The sequence below is a fragment of the Acanthopagrus latus genome, chromosome 15 (assembly GCF_904848185.1).
Source record: "Acanthopagrus latus isolate v.2019 chromosome 15, fAcaLat1.1, whole genome shotgun sequence".
Classification (NCBI taxonomy): domain Eukaryota; kingdom Metazoa; phylum Chordata; class Actinopteri; order Spariformes; family Sparidae; genus Acanthopagrus; species Acanthopagrus latus.
The window spans coordinates 1,748,289-1,767,845 of record NC_051053.1 but is presented as its reverse complement, the minus strand read 5'-3'; the positions used below and the strand labels follow the sequence as shown (position 1 = coordinate 1,767,845).

General features: G+C 41.5%; 3 protein-coding genes across 7 annotated transcripts in view; 1 reads left to right on the top strand and 2 right to left on the bottom strand.

Moving 5' to 3' along the window:
• The window catches only part of LOC119033462, a 2,544-nt gene extending 339 nt beyond the window's left edge, over positions 1–2,205 (bottom strand). The window contains exons 1-5 of one of the 3 annotated variants that reach the window (XM_037123594.1): positions 2,147–2,205; positions 1,101–1,288; positions 600–664; positions 371–467; positions 1–284 (exon numbers count right to left, since the gene is read on the bottom strand). The exon at positions 1–284 is cut by the window's left edge and continues 339 nt beyond it. In XM_037123594.1, the coding sequence (XP_036979489.1) occupies positions 1–284; positions 371–467; positions 600–664; positions 1,101–1,288; positions 2,147–2,178 (666 nt within the window). In that variant the 5' untranslated portion in view covers positions 2,179–2,205. The remainder of the gene's footprint in view (positions 285–370; positions 468–599; positions 665–1,100; positions 1,289–2,146) is intronic. The other 2 variants (XM_037123596.1, XM_037123595.1) reach the window with 2 other exon arrangements.
• The window catches only part of si:ch211-250c4.3 (uncharacterized protein LOC100535981 homolog), an 18,119-nt gene extending 14,039 nt beyond the window's left edge, over positions 1–4,080 (top strand). Inside the window, exons 7-8 of the mRNA XM_037124745.1 lie at positions 3,331–3,435; positions 3,958–4,080. Coding sequence (XP_036980640.1) covers positions 3,331–3,418 — 88 coding nt within the window. The 3' untranslated portion in view covers positions 3,419–3,435; positions 3,958–4,080. The remainder of the gene's footprint in view (positions 1–3,330; positions 3,436–3,957) is intronic.
• The window catches only part of LOC119033457 (cGMP-dependent protein kinase 2), an 85,743-nt gene continuing 69,656 nt past the window's right edge, over positions 3,471–19,557 (bottom strand). Inside the window, exons 20-21 of one of the 3 annotated variants that reach the window (XR_005079250.1) lie at positions 11,721–11,977; positions 3,471–4,056 (exon numbers count right to left, since the gene is read on the bottom strand). Coding sequence is in view for 2 of the 3 variants with exons in the window: in XM_037123568.1 (XP_036979463.1) it covers positions 11,882–11,977 (96 nt within the window). In the remaining variant the exon portion in view is untranslated. Of the gene's footprint in view, positions 4,057–9,103; positions 11,978–19,557 lie in introns of those variants that run through there. The other 2 variants (XM_037123568.1, XM_037123569.1) reach the window with 2 other exon arrangements.

The window sequence follows — 19,557 nt, the reverse complement described above, 5'->3', positions numbered from 1 at the left end:
ATTAACTAAATAACAACAGAAATAATGTAAGGATTGTCCTCTGAAGCAGAAAGAAGAGTCTCTCCATCCTCTCTGCAGCCTCACGTCCTCCTTCATCCTCCCTCCTCCTCTTCCTTCTCGGCCCTGGCTGGCTCTCCTCCTGGTCACTTGGCCCTGGTGTGTCCTCAGGTGATGGCAGTTAGGACAGGGGGCAGTGGAAGGTCCTAACACCTCATCCATGAGGACAAACCAGGACCCATTAGCCTCCCACTGACCCCCTCTCCTGTATCTGGATATAAGCAATCCTTGGGAAGCGCAGTTTTCAGCAAATTATATATTAGCTTGCATGGCTAAAACAAATATAATTTAGATTCCACATCATCATTCAAACCTGCAGCTACTTTGTACTGGTTCTTTAAATGGCCCCACTTGTTTCTGGCCTGCTGGGCTCGACCTTCCCCTGCAGGCCGACTGTTTCCAGAACTGTTCTGAACACAGAGAGAAGCGAGAGAAAAGGTCAACACAAGATCATATTAACACAGGGCTGCAAAGATTTACAAAAAGTGACATCAGGACTGACACATGACATATCATTTATTCATCATTTATTATTGCCTTACTTCCATCCAACTGTGGTGCAATGTTTTGCCCTGTGAACAAAGTGATGAAGCTCTCTGTTTGCTCCCTAAAACAAAATGAAATGTTAAAGATGTTTTATGTTATGTCAACAGACAAAAGAGTTCTAATACAGCAAAGAAATATAACCATCATAAGGATAACCACAGTCTTAGCTCTTTATTCAAATGTTTAACTAGACTTTATAGTCTTACAGTCTGGAAATAAAGCAGAGATCACAGCATGATCTAAATTTGTTCATCTATGTATGTATAAGTAAAACTAGTCTATAATGTCTCCACAGTTACAATAAGATATGTCAACATCTGAACATCTAACATTTAAAAGTAAAGGTTCTTAAGGCTTTACTTCTAAAGGCATCATGCTGAGCATTACCAGCATCACATTTTAACTGATATTTTGAGGTTTCAAGGTCCCTTCAAGTTTAACATATCTGGCATTTGTCACTCAAATTAGTAAAAACTGAGAATAGACCCAATACTTACATTTAAATGTGAGATCTGCACCACTTGAGGTGGCCATCATTTCTTTAGTTTGTTTCGATTGTGGCGGTGTGTCCTCTAGGACGAGGGAAAAGAAGGCTGCATTCGGAGGAGCCTTTGAATTGGGACAGCCTTTGCGCAGTGTTGTGACATAATTGGCCTTCAATTGCGGCCTCTGAAGGATGCAGACCCTGAATTGGGACACAGTCAATGACTGATTCATGAATCAATTAGATGTCAACTATTAAATTATTCACCAACTACTTCGATAATCAATTAATCAGTTTGAATAAGGAAAAAAAATATCCCATTCTCGGATTTCAGCCTCTTAAAAGTGATTATTTTTCGATCCTCCACTGTGACAGGGAACTGAATATTTTTGAGTTGTAGACAAAACAAGACATTCAAAGACGTCATCTTGGGCTCTGGCAAATACTAACTGACATTTTTCACCACACCATGTTTGACTTTATATTCATGCAAATGTTCTGGAGTAATTTCTTCAGCTACCAGTGGTTGTTTTATCAATTCTTTTTTTTTTTTTTGCAATTGCTCCAATTTTCTTTAATTAAGTAGTTATTTTTACATGAGCATTTTCTTTTCAATTAAGACATTTTTGACAAACATTAATATGAGATGTTCGGCTCTACAAGAGCCTCATTGTTTTGGATGTCTACCATTTTCATTCCACTCTCATTCAATGAATTATTTTGAATGTGAATGAATTGCTCTGTAGTAAAATAGTATCTTTGTTTAAAACAAACACCTCACTGACAGAGATGATTCTGGTGATTCTAATGTATTTTTACTTTAAATATATATATTGTGAGGTCATGAGAGGTAATCCAGACAGGTTAGGCTGGAGCAATGCAAAAACTGAAAAAACTAGCTAAAACCAGAAGAATCAATGCAGACGGTTTATTCTTCCACACAGACATCCCATGAAAGTCCAACTAAAAACACCTCCCGAAGGAGGGGGAGGGCCCTTTAACTCCTCCTTCACCCCAACAAAGTTTCCGTCTTCCCCCCTTTTCTCTGAAAGCACTTTCCTTGATGCTGTTGTTGTCCCATCCGTTGCCATTCAGCTCCTTTCTCCTCAAAGCACAGCTGCTCTCTGCCTTCTGTTCTCCCTTGTTCTACTTCCCTCTCCCTTAATTGGGTGGCCTAAAAACCTACACCTGTCAGAGGAGTGAGGCCTGCTGGGAAGCGTAGTGTGTGCTGCGGCCATTTTGTTAAGCTGCAGCCAAGCCTGAAGGGGAATGTAGCAGCCCTCTACCACCTGCCCCCTGGTGATGCCACAATATATTACACTGTTGAGAAAATATATAGTTCAGTGTGCATTGTCCCATGCCATGAAGACTTTCCACTTAACAAGAACAAGATCACTGCAACAGAAGAGAATCACAATAATCTGTGGCTGCTTGGGCTTAGGAAGTCAAGCATGTTGTCCACTGTGATTATTTCAATGAAATAATTTTGTGGTAAAATTCATAAAGAAAATCATCCTGTTTACTCTTTCCTTTAGATTAATCATTTGTTTCTGAAAACTCTGACACAGCCTAAAAGGTGTCATTTGTTTTTGTGGTGATATATTGTTGTTTTGGGTTGAAATGGCACTAGCTCAAAACCTTCAAAAAAGAAGCTGCACTCATTTCCCTGGTTTGTGTTCACAAAACCTAAAAGACAGAAAGAATGCAAGCTATTTGCCTGCAGTGAATAACAGCCAGAACAAGGGGAAGGAAAAGCATTTTTAGTGTGGTAACAGCTTCAGTGTATTTGGGCAGAAAGAAGACTGTGACAGGTTCCTTGTAACTGGAGATAAAATGAGCTATTAGCTTCAGTTTTTCCTTTGAAAGAAGGGCTCTGAATGTGGATGAACTGTAGCTTTTCTTTATTTGAGAGGTTGTACTGCACAGGAATCTGACAGGAGGTGGAGGGCTTGGGAGGGAGGGAGGGTGGGAGAGTCAGGCCTGAGGTATGCCTGTGGAAGTGGGAGAATTCCCCTGTGAACTGAAGTTGAGGCCTAGCAAGATATGGCTGCTATCCAGGATTCATTAGAAAGAATACCATCCTCCTGCAAGACATGCGTGCTGCCCTGCTGCAGAGCTTCTGAGCATGTAAACAATGAATGTTTTCTCAAGCTCCCAGGCTGAGCTGCCATAATGCAAACTGAGGGATAAATACTTCCAACAGCCAGTAGCTCTCAGTAATGACAGTCTCTTCTTCTGTACAGGCCTGATCTGGGACCAGTAGAGCCTGCTGGCAGAAACAGGAACTCCATGATTGCCTTAGGCCGCCAGAGCAAATTGGACTTTTCTTAACAACAGTAAAGATCTAGGTAGTGGAGACCATTTTTTTTTCTTTCCTGTGAGTGTGTGTGTGGATGTAGGGCAGCAGGGTGGTGTTCATGACATTGAGTAAAACAGAAAGCAAAAATTACTGTGTGTGTTTCCCTGGTAATAAAGGAACATGTCATCCAGTGATAATATGAGCTTCAGAATTTGAGTAAAAAGTTGAATCTTTGCTAAATGTCCATGAACATCAGAATATCTCAGTAAAAAGTTTGTCCCTCTTCTGCATTAATGCACTCAAACTACATGGATTCCACAAGTTTGTGTGGAAACTGCTGACTCATTTTATAGTGTGTTTGGAGGGTGAATTAATAATAAAAGAAAATAAACTGTCAGCAAAAGCGGTAGAAGATGGATGGATGGATGGAAACTGTCAGCACTGACTTTACATATGAAACAGGACTTGAGCCTTGGGTGCAGGTGTGGATGTAAATGCTGATAGATCACTGGGGCCATACTTCTAGACTGAGTTAGACTCTAATGTAATTTACTGTCCATGTGTCTTCCAGAGTTCATCATGAAAGTGAAGAGACAGCCCCTTTGTGTCCTCCTCAGATCAGGCCAAGATAAGGGAGAAGACACCATGAAGAAACACACGCGATCCAAAACTGGAGAAGAAACAGGGAAGAAGAAAAACAAGGTTACTATGAAGAGAGAGGAACTTGAGAGGTTAAAGGAGAGGACTCTATGAGGGATGCTGTTGCAGCATGTGAAGGACAATGAGAGTGTTGATTCTGTACATGAACAGGGGTGGACTGGGACAAAAACTTGGCCCTGGCATTTTTGTCTTAGTCCAGCCGCTCATAATTAGTGGAGCACAACCGAAAAAAAAAAAAAAACATTAACTTTTTGCCTTTAGGCTCATTGGAAACTTACAGTTTATCATTACTTCAGAAGTCTATCAGATACCCATTGTGGAAAACAAATAAGTACACAACTAAACACATAGTTCTACCTCCTTAGGTATACTCTATTTCAAGCATAATGTATCATCAAAATCCTTGTCTGCTCTGTGTAGTTCAATTGATTCTTTTAACCTTTTTATTGAACTCATCTCTGATATGTATTTTCTGAGTTTCCCTGATATAGCAGCTCAATTCTAATTCTTCAGGTTAAAAGGTGCTCCCTCCTTTAAATAGCTATAACATGCATTTGTATCAGGCTAAAAACAGGACTGCTTTATGAACTCATGCAAAGCAACTATGGTTGCTCCATGTTGCCACTCCCTCGCGCTGAACACTTTGAAACTAGCAGAAGTTACAGGACACAGCACAGGGAGGGGTGAGGCCGCTGTCGTACTATATCCTGATTGGTTCAGTCTTCTGTCTATATTGAAAATGGGCTGTTGGGCCTTCCCGTCTAAATTATACACTTGGTATAAAAAAGAGGAGGGCAGAGAGATTTCATTGGATTAGCCCAATGTCCTTCAAGAAAATCAACCAATGGGCTGTTGCGGTTGATAAAAATGATTTATAATATACTTTTTTGAATAAATTTGCCCACAGTAACTGGATTTGACCGCAGGCATTGCCCTGTATGCCGGATGCCCAGTCCATGCCTGTACATGAATACTGTGGAAAACATGGATTATATATGGGCATAGAATACTGCTGTAAATCGCGTCTCAATGCCCACACAAATCTGCACACGCATTTTTTTCCCAAGCGCTTTTCCATGAACTCGCAAGCTATTTTTTATCCTGCATCTCTGCCCCCTGGAGCAATATTGTGGCCTGCCAGGAGAAAAACAGCTCGAGCATGTGCAGAGTCTGCTCGCAATACTTTCCCCTGCTCTGCTCACTGGCGAAAGCCTCCTATACTCACTTGGAAACTTTCCCCCTGCTCGCGCAACACCAAATCAATCTGAAGTGAAACGAGTCTGTGGAAACAGGTAGTTTTCTTTTTAAATAAATCTGAAATCAAAGGAAAATATCATCAAAAGTCACATTTTACAGGGCTTTAATTTTGAAAATCCAAATCAGAACCTCCGGGAATTACCTGAGTGAGTCTCTGAGGTTGAGTTCTATCAGTCTGAAGTCAAATGAGTCTGTGGAAACTTGCAGTTTCCTCTTAATGTGGATCTGAATTTGAGGGAAGTATTGAAAATATTTGACTATTAAGTGGGCTTTTATTTTGAAAATTCCTCATCCGAAACTGCAGCTATTGTGTTTAATTTTATGTTGGACTAATTATACACACAGATGAAATGTCATGGCCCCCATCTTCTGAGGCTTCAGTGTGATCACAATAAGGATGGTGATATGAATTCAGTAAATAATCAATTAATCAATTAACAGACTGGCTGATTGATTGTATTTGTGTGAACTTGCAGACTGCCTTCTAAGTGTCTGCTTTTATTTTGAATTCTGTTCTGGCACTGCATTACCGTAATATCGTATAAATACAGGCACTGCAAATTAACTGGCGGCTAGGTTGAATAGGGATTTCGGAGTGGAGGGTGGCTTGTCTGCAGTTGTTGTTCTACCGACGTTGGAGACGCTGTGCTCGCCGGAGTTCCACTCCCTCTTGATCCAAAATCTTGATGATCATCCTCAATGTTTCCTGAGAAACAACGAAACCTCTTTGAAATTCTTCGAAATAGACACAGTCGTTTGCACAATCGCTTCAAAGTCCTGATGCTGATGATAATTTGATGCTGATGTGCCAGAAGATTAAGTATTTCCTTATTTGTGAAACCGATACCAGCGTACAACTTAACAAGATGCTCAACATTCCTCATTTTAACACAGGGCTTTTTTTGTAAGAATTCTCATAAAATTAGTACTTTATTCTCGTAATATTATGACTTTATTGTCGTAATTTAAAAAAAAAACAACTTTTTTTCTTAGTCTGGCCCTAATACTCCGTCGTACAGTGACAGAGACACATCCATGGCCTTTATTTATATGAACTGAAAGTAACTGAGATTAATACAGTAGTATTGTAGTAAATCGCTGTGACCACTGAGTGCCGCAATTTCTGCCTTTATCACTAAACCCAGAAGCAAAAATAACATCAGTATTTATACTAGATCAATTATATCTGACTCATACATTCATCATAGGTGCATCATAACTGTCTACACTGGCACTGCTATTGCTAATCATTCATCATCAGATGTGTTCAGGATGGAACTTTATGATTGTAACCTTTCTATGGAGCAGGCAGTCAGTGGGGAGGTTCTGATGTCGTTCCTATGAACCTGTTGTGTTCCATAATGTGGTAGAGCAAGACAAAATGAGACAGAGAGGTTAACTCTGGCTGAGAATGCTTACTCCAGCAGTTTATAGCAGTGGCATGACAGGCCAACACTCAGTCAAACCTGCCAAAAACTAGTTTCCCAGAATTCCCCTCTCCCCTTTTTTGAGTTTCCATCTTGTTCGCTTGTCTTCAAAATGGAGTGAAGTGAAGTATAAAGTAGTCATGGAAATAATCAATGATCTTGATGTTTAGTCCATAGTCAGAGTCAATGTGTGTGTTATGTATTAACATGTTCAGCTCCGAGGGGTTTTCAAACTTCATGCCCCCGTCTGTAATGTAGACTTGTGTTCAAAATTAGATATCATTACAGATTCATGGTTATTTTCTTGGACTTGACAGGCTCCCCAGAGTTGCTGAGGCGAACTGTTTTCACATAGTGAGTGATACTGATTGTGACTGGTAAACTCAGCTTTGCATGTAAAATTGGTGGTGGTGTCCCTTTAAAGGTCCTATTTGTAAGAACAGTTAAACTTTTAGTCTCATTCCTAACTTGTCAAATGCTGACTCTTTGGTATGGTAGGTTGGGATGGTTGCTTCACCAAAGCGTCAGTATTTGAAGTGTTGGGAATTAACTTTTTTTTGACTTATAGGACATTAAAAAATGCAACATGTTACAATTCCTGTTTCTTTTTTTTTTTTTTCAAATGAACTAAATTATCTACAGAATGTGAAGAAATAAGTGTTCAGATGTTATCAGGCATAGACTGGCTATCTGCCTTACCAGGCAATAGCCCATCGGTCCATCTTCATTATAGACAGTGGACTGAACCAATCAGGATATAGTACGACAGCAGCCCCACCCCTCCCTGCGCTGTGTCCTGTAACTTCTGCTAGTGTCAAAGTGTTAAGCACCAGGAGCGTCAACATGGAGCATCCAAAGAGAAAGAAATTGGGTGCGGGTGCTAAGAGAAGAATCTCACTGTAGATGCTGCAAAATGTGCTAAACTCACAGACATGTTTGCTGGAGCGGCTGCTGTAGCCTCCACATCCTCTGAGACAGCAATGATCCAGCAACAGCAGGTTGAAGGTGAAGACAGCAGCAGCGGGCAGGAGAGGAGCAGCCAGAGATGCAGGCTGACTGACAGGGACAGTGGAGTACAGCCGGGAAGCAGGTAGTAATGTTAGGATAATACAGGGTCTGTGAGGTGATGGAGGTAACGGTAGCTCTATTACATTGTTGTATTGTTTTATTACATTGTACAAAGTAGTCCAAGATTCATATACCGCTGAACTTAGTACTTCCTATACTACTTGCAGGCATAATATGAAGGACTTTTACTGTATACTTTTCGAGTAAACATGTCAAAATCCTTAACAGAGGACAAGATTAAGGATATTTCGCCCAACTTTGATGTAGAATAAAAAAATGCATTTTCCAAAAGGAGTCCATGATTCCTATACTACTTAACTTAGTACTTCCTAGACTACTTGCATGAGTAATATTAAGTACTTTTGCTGTGTTCTTTTTGAGTAATCCTGTGTCAAAATCCTTAACAGAGAGCAATAATAAGTTATTTCGGCTAAATTTGATGTAGAAATGAACTTGTAATGGAGTATTATTAGACTGTGGTTTTGCTTCTTCTCTCTTTTTTTTTTTTTAAATATAAGACTGGAGTATTTCCTCCAACACTGTGCAAATCTGAAACTTGGATTCATGAGTAGAAGTCATCAAACATTTACATTGCACTGTCATGTTGTGAAATCATTATTAATAAAAGCTAATGATTTTATAGTGATAGATTTACAAAATTATTTAAAAGTATATGTTATTACTGGCACATTATGAATGTAAAAGCTTGAATTTGAGGGTTCTGCACAAACCCCTGATGCTGGAGCTGGAAACTGCTAGAGCTACTCTCCCAGTTTGGGTGGCACAGCTCCTATCACCAGCGGGACCTTTTTGGTCCTCACCTTCTACATCTTTTCAGTTTGTTCCTTCAACTCCTGGTACTTCTCAGTCTTTTTGTGCTCCGTCTTCCTGATGTTACTGTCAGTGAAAATTGGCACATCTATCTCAACTGTTCTCTTCTGCTCCTAGTCAACCATAGTCAACATCTGCTGGCTGATAGTCAGCTCACTTCTCAAGTTGGATCCATGGCCTTATATGCTTTGGGAGTTGTTATGACTGGAAAAAGACCTACTCATGAATCCAAGTTTCAGATTTGCACACTGTTGGAGGAAATACTCTGATCTTTTACTTAACAAAAAGGGAGCAATACCACAGTCTAATGATACTTGGTTACAAGTGCATTTCTACATCAAATTTGGGGGAAAATACTTTATCTTGTTTTCTGTTAAGGAGTTTGACTTGAAGTATTACTTGAAAAGTACACAATAAAAGTACTTCATATTATGCATGCAAGTAGTCTAGGTAGTATTTAGTTCAGCAGTATAAGAATCTTGGACTACTTATGGAAACTATGTTTTTTGTTGTTTTTTTTTTCTGAAAATAATTATTGAAATAATTAGCGACCAGAGATACCAGACTATACATTGCACGTGTGCAAAGCCTGGCCACACAGCAGAAATGTACCCTGGGAAATGGCATAACAATAACTGAAAATGTTAATTAGATTTATTATTTCGTTTTGGTTTCCTTGTTTATCATATTTTGGGCCATTTTAGGCTCCATCATAGCATTTTAGATATTTAGGTTAAAGGTGTGATGAAAGGCTGCATAGTAGTCTGAATTTGTTGCAACCCTCTATGCTGTGGTGAAACATGTTTAAAAAACAGATTTTAAAACTGCTAAAAAAGCTTTGCAATTTAAGCATTACTAAAATAAGTGTAAAAAAAGTATAAAAGTATTATTAGCAAAAGTTATGCCCACATTGAACAAGAGTAAGGCAGTGTCAGATGCTTTTAAGACATAGTTGCTTTGCATGAGTTCATAAAGCAGCCTGTTTTTAGCCTAATACAAATACACGTTATAGCTTTTTTTTTCAATAACAATTTTATTGAAACTTTTAGATAATAAAACAGTTACAAGACGTACAAAGACACAGCCAAAATGACTAAATCAACCAATACACTAAAACATGTTATAGCTTTTTAAAGGAGGGAGCACCTTTTAGCCTGAAGAATTAGAATTGAGCTGCTATATCAGGGAAACTCAGAAAATACATATCAGAGATGATTTCAATAAAAAGAATATGGATAAATGGATGTTGATGATGCATTATGCTTGAAATAGCGTATACCTAAGGGGGTAGAACTATGTGTTGAGTACATTTACTTATTTGCTTTCCACATTGGGTATCTGATAGACTTTTAAAGTAATGATAAACTGTAAATTTTACCTTTTAAGTTTGTGGTGATAAGACTGACCTAAAACCTCGTCTAAGGAATGTGTCAATGCTTATTATTAATTGTTACTTCCCCACCATACTACCCTCTTTACTGAGGGAATGACAAATATCCCAACAGCCCAACAGACACTCAGAGTCCTCTGTTGCAGAATTTCAACTTTGAACAGACTGAACATTTTTCTTTGCTCTGGGACGAAAAAATATACTGGGTCATTACACCCAGTGCAGCATGTATAATGGTAGGCAGGCAAAAGGCAAGATGTTATATCAGTTGCAAAATTGTATCAGTTGTCACAGCTCAGGGATGCAACAAGAAACAGCAAGCTACCTGAAGTAAAAAAAAAATAAAAAACAAAAAATAAATAAATAAAATAATGATAATAATAAATAGCAGCAGACCATATAACTGAAGTTCACTGCTACATAGTTCAGTGAGTAGAACATTATATTAAATATACTCAGGTTAATCATTAGCATTTTATATTTCTCTTATCCATACTCTTATTAGCCAGAGGCCATCTTTGAACTGAAGCAGGATTTACCATCTTCCTTCATACATAAGTATTGAGTTTTAAAAATGGACTGTAATATTTAATAACATGTTGGATATTTTTTGTTCTCTGGAGGACAGTGGATTACATAAAAGGTCTACACTAAACTAGCATTACAACAGGCTGACCAAAGACAACAATTGACATTGTGAAGGGGTTCTTTTTTACCATGGAAAAGATCCAGCAATCAACTGCTGTGGTCTTCAGTGGATGTCTGGGCATTTTTGTATTGCCCAGCACACCAGTGCATTCTTTTTTTCTCATAATGTACCAAACTGTTGATTTTGCCACTCCTAATGTTTCTGCTATCTCTCTGATGGATTTTGTCTTGTTTCTCAGCCTAAGGATGGCGTGTTTCACTTGCATTAAGAGCACCTTTAACTGCATGTTGTAAATTTGCAGCAACAGCTTCTAAACGAAATTGCCACACCCGAAATTAACTCCAGACCTTCTATCTGCTTATTTGATGATGAAATGATGAGGGAAGAGCTCTCACCAACTCCTGAAACAACTTTTGATTCAATTGTCCAATTACTTTAGGTCCCTTGAAATGATGGAACCATGTATGAACATTTTTGCATTCTTAAACCCTTCCTCCAATTTTGATGTAAATACCCTCAAATTAATGCTGAAAGTCTGCACTTCAGTTTGATAATTGTGTCACTGTCCAAATATTTCTGGACTTAACCGTATTTGATTAACCAAACTGATCGGCAATGTCTTTGGATTAAATAAAGCTTCAGAATGGGTGGGGGAGATGACCACATTAAAATGCATCTGCCTATGGAACAGAAATGGACAATATTTGTATTCTCTGAATAGCAAGTTACTGCAATGAAAAAACTTGAGATGAACAATATTAGACACCAAAACGTCTGCTGAGGCAAAAGAAAATACACTGAAACAGTACTTTGTCCTCACATAAATCCTAAATGCAGGTATTGCTTAGAACATGATATAAATGCAGGTTCCAGGTTCTTTCAACACCCTCATTGAGGGTGGAGTCAGAGATTTGAAACCAAAGGTTTTTCAGTTATTATTAGTGTGATTAAACAATAAGGAGGAAACAAGACAACAGTAAAAAATGATGACAATGTGTAGTAAAGTGTAGCAAAAAAAAAGGATGAACATTACTGTACTCACAGCATATTACCTGTTAGTCTCAGTCATATAACAGTGATGTGCTCCATCTGGATGGTAAGCCGCTGTGAGAATGAAAAACCAGAGGCACGTTTTAGGAGTTAGCATGCTAACCCACAGCAGCTTCAGATCCAGGTCCACTGATGGTGCTTGGATTCAATATAATCACAGTCCTCAGAAATCTTTATCCCAGCCAGACAGCTCATCAGGAGGCTCCTCAGTGTCAGGAGGAAAGAAGTCAAAGTGACTGTGATCCATCGGCCCCTTCAGCTGCAGAAACAAGGAAAGTAATTGTCAAACCATGGCATTAAGTCAGCATGGGATCATTCCCAACTTGCTCAGTGGCAGAGCCTGAATTCCAAAATGACAACTACAATGATAGTTAAAATTAAAAGTTTCCATACAGTTGTGACTGTCACAGACTGTTTGGTCACTTTCATCCATTTGACCACTATTATGAGGTACGTTTGGAGAAGTAGTCGAGTTAGGGTTACTAAGACTAAGATTTACTCATAGCCAATAACTTAAGTGCAACCTCATAAAGTGCCAATAAGGGAATGGACATTTAAGCCATGCAGCATTCAGGGGTGCAGCATTGTTGAGCTGTTAAGCAGCCTGACAGCATCTGGGAAGAAGCTGCACGGATGCTGCACAGTCTCCTGCCTGAGGGGAGGGGGCAAAACAGTCCATGTGTAGGGTGGGTAGGGTCTCGCATGAAGCAAGTAGCTCTGTCAGTACAACGGCTGATGAAGATGTTCAAGAGGGGTGGAAAGCTGCATCCGGTGGTCTTTTGTGCAGACTTTACTACCCTCTGCAGTGCCTTCTTCTCTGCCTCGGTGCAGCTGCAGTACCAGACTGTGATGCAGGAGGTCAGTACACTCTCCACCACACATCTGTAGAAGGAGCTGAGGATGTTTGAGTTCAGCCCCGCCCCCTTCAACTTCCTCAGAACATACAGGCGCTGATGAGCCTTTTTGACAAGGCTCATAGTGTTTTCACGCCAGGTAAGCGTGTTGGAGAGGTGTACACCAAGGTACTTAATGCTAGGGACCACCTCCACAGCTGTGCCGTTGATGTGAAGAGGAGGAGGAGCAGCAGTGCTGTTCTTTTGGAAGTCCACTATCATCTCTTTTGTTTTGCTGTTGTTGAGTGTAAGGTTGTTTTCCCTGCACCACTGTCCAAGTCTATCCACCTCCTGCCTGTATGCTGACTCATCTCCGTTGGTGATAAGCCCCACCACAGCTATATCGTCTGCAAACTTCACTATGAGGTTACTGTCACAGTGTGCTCTGCAGTCATGAGTGAGCAGGGTGTAGAGCAGCGGACTGAGGACGCAGCCCTGAGGGGAGCCAGTGTTGAGGATGATGGTGGAGGATATTGTGTTATTAATCCGTACAGACTGGGGTCTATTTGTCAGGCAGTCCAGAACCCAGTTGCAGAGTGATGGGGCTAGTCCAAGAGTTGACAGTTAATTCACTTGTGTCTGTGGTATGATGGTGCTGAAGGCAGAGGTGAAATCCAAGAACAGCAGCCTCACATAGGAGTTCTTCTTCTCCAGGTGTGTGATGGATGAGTGTATTAAGGCAGCGATGGCGTCAGCTGCGGAGCGGTTTGGCCTGTAAGCATACTGGTGGGAGTCAATTGTTATATTGATGGACTTTTTAATGTTAGCCATAACCAACCTCTCAAAACATTTCATCACATTAGGGGTGAGAGCGATTGGACGATAGTCATTGAGACAAGACACTGTGGAGGCCTTTGGCACAGGGACAATGGTAGATGTCTTGAGGCATGTTGGAACGTTGGCCTGTGACAGTGAGATGTTAAAAATGTCTGCCATGACTGATGAGAGCTGGTGTGCACAGTCCTTGAGGGTCCTACCTGGAACTCCATCAGGGCCTACAGCTTTTCGGGGGTTTATTTTCTGCAGCATCTTCCTTACCTCAGCTGATGTTATACTGAGAGGGGAGTCATCAGGTGAGATTTTGAACCTGGCGATGGTATTGGTATTTGAAGACTCGAAACAAGCATAAAAGATGTTGAGAGCATTGGGTAGTGATGGATCAGAAGAGCATTCTGCACTCTTCATGTTGTAGTCTGTGATGCTCTTAATGCCCTTCCACATGTCGTGTGGGTCATTAGATAAGAAATGACCCCATATCTTTTGAGCATAGATGGACTTTGGTCTCTTGACTCCCACTGTAAGGCTCTGTTGAGCGGCTCTGAGTGCCTCTGCATCCCCTGCTTGCAGCAGCAGCATCCCTTATTCTCAGAAGACGGTGCACTTCTGCATTGAGCCGTGGCTTCTGGTGAGGAGAGATGGTGATGGTTTTGGTAGTAGTGACATCCTCCACACACTTCGCAATGTAGGCCAGGACTGATTCTGAATACTCCTCCAAGTTAACTGTATTGCCCTCTGTAGCTACCTCTTTAAACATCTGCCAGTCTGTGGTTTCAAAGCAGTCCTTGAGCATTGGGACAGCTTCAGCAGGTCACACAGTGATGGTTTTCTGTGTGGCTGTCATTCTCTTAGTCACAGGGCAGTATGCTGGGACCAACATGATTGAGATGTGGTTGGAGGCACCAAGGTGGGGGTGGGGGTCAGCTCTGTACGTCCCTTGTCTGTTACTATACACTTTGTCGAGTGTATTGTCATCTCTGGTGGCAATAGTGACATGCTGATGAAACGTGGGGAGAGTGACTTGCAAGTTCACATGGTTGAAGTCTCTAGCAGCCACATACAGAGCCTCCGGGTATTTGTTTTGGAGCAAGTTAATAGCTTCATGTAGCTCGTTCAGGGCAGCATTGGCATTAGCGTCTGGAGGAATGTATGCTGCAGCTATGACAACGGCTGTGAATTCGTGCAGCAGGTAGTGTGGCCAGCATTTGATAATCAAATACTCCACTGCCTCAGAGCAATGTCTTCCGACCAGCAAACAGTTTGTGCACCAACCTTTGTTCACATAGATGCAGATTCCTCCTCCTGTTGTTTTTCCTGACAGCTGATCATGATCCAAGCGGAAGAACATCCGGTCATCAAGTTGGAAAGCAAAGTCTGGCATGCCGTTGCTAAGCCAGGTCTTTGTCAACACAGTTACACAACAGTCCTTCATTTCCTTTTAGCGTAGTCTCAGCCTTAATAAGTCCATCTTGTTGTCCAGCGCATGCACATTGGCTAGAAAGAGTGATGGGATGGCAGGTCTGCTGGCACTAGCCTTAAGCTTGGCTAGCACCCCAGCTCTCTTGCCCCTCTTCTGTTTCCTCGAACACCGCCTCCACTTCTCCCTGAAGTGGTGAAGTCTGTGCCTCCACTCCGATGCACATAATAGCTGTAATCTGCAGAGTTGCGCTTTAGTTCCGATGTAGCTGGCTGGTTGGTATTTAGCTCCAAAAGCCTAGCTTTACTGCAGGTTAAGGTTTTTCATACTGTGACATTATTAACAATAACGTTTACAATATTAGCTCCGGGAGCTAGAAAAGCTCCTGCACTGCTGCGTGCCGCCGTGGTGACAATATATATATGATATATGATTTGTTGTGTCAAAATAGTTGAGATCCATTTACTCCTGTCTAATATAAATACCAGTATGTACACATACATGAAGACAGTGTCAGGAAGGTTGGGATACATTCACTCCTGCCAGACACAAATGCAAGAAAGGGACAATATACATAGTCCTGAAATGATTCTGCAATATATCAAAACTTTGGCTGCGGCATTGTGTTTTCCATAAATTCATTGGAAAGTGTTAAACCATTACATTAATGTATGTTGAAATCGGAAGTGAAGAGGATATAGCAACACAGTGTGTCTGTGGAAAAGCGCAAGTGTTACACTCAAGGCTCTGTCTGTCATTCTGTCTCTGATCATCATTCTTGAATAAGTATTAACGTTACAAAGTTAAAGGAAGTGTAAGGTTTAACCATAATGTATTCAAGTTTAGAGAGCTAATGAAAATTGCTAAGGAAACACTGTGGAGCTGAGGTCATGTGAAAGTGTTAAAGAACTGATCTGGTCAATATGAGGCCAATAGCAAGTGTCAAAATCTGCTCACACTTTGGGCACGAGCACACACCATGACAGAAGCGTGCTAGATCATTATGAAATAGTCAGCAGTCATCAAGAGGCTATTAGTCATTGAACGCAGAGATGGTGGGAAAATGTCCTAATAAAGACATAAAACTGAGCCACCGTCCAAAGCAAAAGAGAAGCGTTATGAAATCTTAATCAAGGGGTTATCAACCAGTGAATGGAGAGATGCTGAAAAAAATGTCCTAATAAGGACACAAAACCAAGCTAGTGTCCGAAGCAAGAGTGTGTATAACCTGAGGAGCACAGACTGAAGTTCCTTCTTCCACTCACTCAAGCCTTGAAGAAACACCTGAGACGGAGAATGTGAGCAGCCTCAACATCGCAGAAAGGACTTCAAGAAATCTTCCACAGAAACAGACCAAGGAATTAAGAGCACAACGCATTAACCATTTCTGCCAACATGCTGTGGATTACAATTTGGATACTGGAGTACTTTTGTTCACTCTGCTGGAGTGAAGTTTGGACTTTGAGGAAGTTACGAGACCTTGGCCAGGGTGGTGATTTGCCTCAAGGACTTGGACTTTCAGCAGGAAGGGAAAGTCTAGCCATGGAAAGACCTGACCCTCTCCATCTCACCCAAATGTAAGTATTTCTAATCAGGCCTCAGCTCTTTTAGATTAATTGGTTATCTAAAGTATCATGATTTATCAATAAGTATTTTTGATAATGATTGATAGTAACTGAAACAAGTATTGCGCTGTATGCTTTGCCATTGCTAAAATCTATGCAATAAAACCTACATGATATAGTTGAAGTTAAAGTTGTGGACATTGATTTCATGTCTCTTTGATTGGACGTAAAAGTCAGGCGTTAAGTGTGCTTAATATGTTAAAGGTTCTTAAAGGTTACTCTAGCCAACCAAATTGAAACCTTCCCTTAGGGTTTACCAAAAGCCCTTAAAATCCAACCTAGCACCATACCAAGTGCACAGATCATTTAGAGGAGCGCTGCTGTTAACAGTCATGGCTGGTGGCTGAATCTGACTCAAGGGCTTCATGTCAGGTGCCAAACCAGAGGAAGCAGGGCAGACGTTTGGATTCAGGCAGTTAGAAGCTAGGCGAGTCTCCTCACCACCAGCTTAAGCAATCCTTATTTAAATTGCCAGTTTTAAGCAACCTCTTGTAGGTTTAGGGATCTAACCCTTTAAACGGAGAGCTGGTCGAGTACCTCCTGGACAGGGGTGAAGCTCGGGATCTAACAATTGCCAAGAAGCATTGTCCTTTTTTCCTTACTTTTTCCTTTCTTCTTTGCTGTACAAACAGAACAATACAATGACAAGGAGAGATAGAGAATGCATTTATACTGATATGAGCTCTGTGAGCAATATACTCACATGATATACTGGTTGATGTCATAACAGTCCTACACTGGTATCACATTTTTTAAACATGATATTGTGAAATTCTGTATATTGTTACATCCCTAGTAAATACTGAAGATTGCAATGAAACACTAGTTTATTATTTGGCTATTTATTGGAGGGCAAGTGCAAACTAGAAATACAGGCTACACATCTAACAATGTGAGAAAACAAAGAAATGACTACTGTGACTGCTACTGTGACTGTTAGTAGGAACAGCAATGTTTACAACAGCAAAGTCACAATAAAGTCAATATCTGGAGGAAGCTGAAGCTTTGTGGCAAGATAAGGTATGTTAATGGATTTATAACTCATAAAGGTTCAAGTCGCTCCACTAAGTTCGGTAAAGTTGGAAATATATTCACAGATTCGAACTTCCGGGATCAATAACTAATAAACGAAACATTGCCGGCAGCAGGAGACCATTGATATGCGGAGTGATTTTGGTGACACTACAGTAAATCTCAGTGAAGTAAATGAATATTATTCCACTGAAAATTCCCCCCAAATTATGGCAAAGCACATTTGTCCCAACTAACAGTTGTAGACGATCCCTGCACCCTTGTCTCCCGGAGGACCGCTCGTTTTGAAGAAGGATTGCCCGAGGGATTGCGGAGCGCGGCGGGCTGCTCCGGGGGGAGATCCACCCGGTGCTGCTGCTGCTGCTGCGGCTCCGGGGGAGATCCACCCGGTGCTGCTGCTGCTGCTGCGGCTCCAGGGGAGATCCACCCGGTGCTGCTGCTGCTGCTGTGGCTCCGGGGGGAGATCCACCAATGATGGAGGAGGATATGTCAGATGAAGATCTCCTCAAAATATCCCAGAAAAGAAAGAACATTGAAGGGAGGGGGTTTTATCTCTGGCCAGACTGGACCACTTTTATTGTTTTAAACACCACTTGAATATTTTGAGAGGTGTTGTATTCAGCCTGTGGGTTTTAGTGATCACTTTTTAGTCTCCTGTCATGTTTTTATCATCATTCGTTTAAAGAGCGCCTATTGGCATTTTAACACGGCCCTTTTAGATGACCAGGCTTTTAGAACTGCTTTTAAGTTTTTTTGGAAATCCCACAGGGAGAGTAGGCCTGCCTTCACTAACATACAACAGTGGTGGGACTTTGGTAAGACACAGATAAAGCAGCTCTGCCAGCAGTTCACTCGTGGTATCACTACAGACTTAACCCGGTCCATGAAAGACCTGGAGACGCAGGTGGTGGAGCTGCAGACTTTAGCAGACTCTACAGCAAATCGAGGGCTTTTAGACTCCCTCAAGTCAAAAAAGTCGGCTATAGACAACCTGCTGGGCATCTCAGCACAGGGGGCTCTGGTCAGGTCTGGGTTCTTGAACATCACACAGATGGACGCTCCATCTCATTTCTTCTTTGGGCAGGAGCGGAAAAATGGAGCCTGCAGAGCGGCAGAGCTCCAGGCATGGACGGCCTTCCTGCTGACTTTTATAAGTCTTTCTGGTCAACAATAGAACCAGATCTGCTAGAGGTAATCAATGAAAGCCTGAAGACCGGCAAACTGCCTCTGAGCTGCAGGAGGGCCACAATAACCCTGCTGCCTAAAAAGGGAAATCTGCAAGAACTTAAAAACTGGAGGGTGGTCTCATTGCTGTGTACAGATTATAAGATCCTGTCCAAAGCTCTGGCCCTTATAGAGGTGATGGCGTCCATCATCCACCCTGACCAGACCTACTGTCATCAGTGACAACATCACTTTAATTCGAGATGTTTTGGAGCTCTCCAGTTCATTGGGTATAGAGACTGGTCTGATTTCAATAGACCAAGAAAAGGCTTTTGACCGGGTTGAACACCAGTACCTGTGGCAGACTCTGGCTGCTTTTGGGTTCAACCCTGGTTTCATAGCCATGGTCCAAGTTCTCTATAGTGACATTGCGAGCGTTCTGAAAATTAACGGTGGGCTGTGTGAAACATTTGAGATCCAGAGAGGGGTAAGGCAGGGCTGTTCTCTCTCTGGGATCATATATTCGGTAGCCATCGAGCCTCTGCTCCACAAACTAAGAGCTAAACTTACAGGTGTGTGTTCCCCCCTAGTGTCCTGTGTCTTTTAAACTGTCTGTGTACGCGGATGATCTCATTGTTGTTAATTCACAACAAGATATTGACATTTTAACTGAAACCGTGAAAGACTTTAGTTTTTTTTCATCTGCTAGAGTGAACTGGGGGAAAAGCGAGGATCTGATGGCAGGAGGGGAGCCGGGGGGTCGGCTCGGGCTGCCTGGTGGCCTACAGTGGAAAAAATGAGGATTGGAATACTTTGTCTTTCTGGGGGATGAGATCAACACAAATAAAAAGTGGGACAATGTCCTGGAACAGGTTAAAGGTCGGTTGGAGAAGTGGAGGTGGCCACTCCCGAAAATGTCATATAGAGGCTG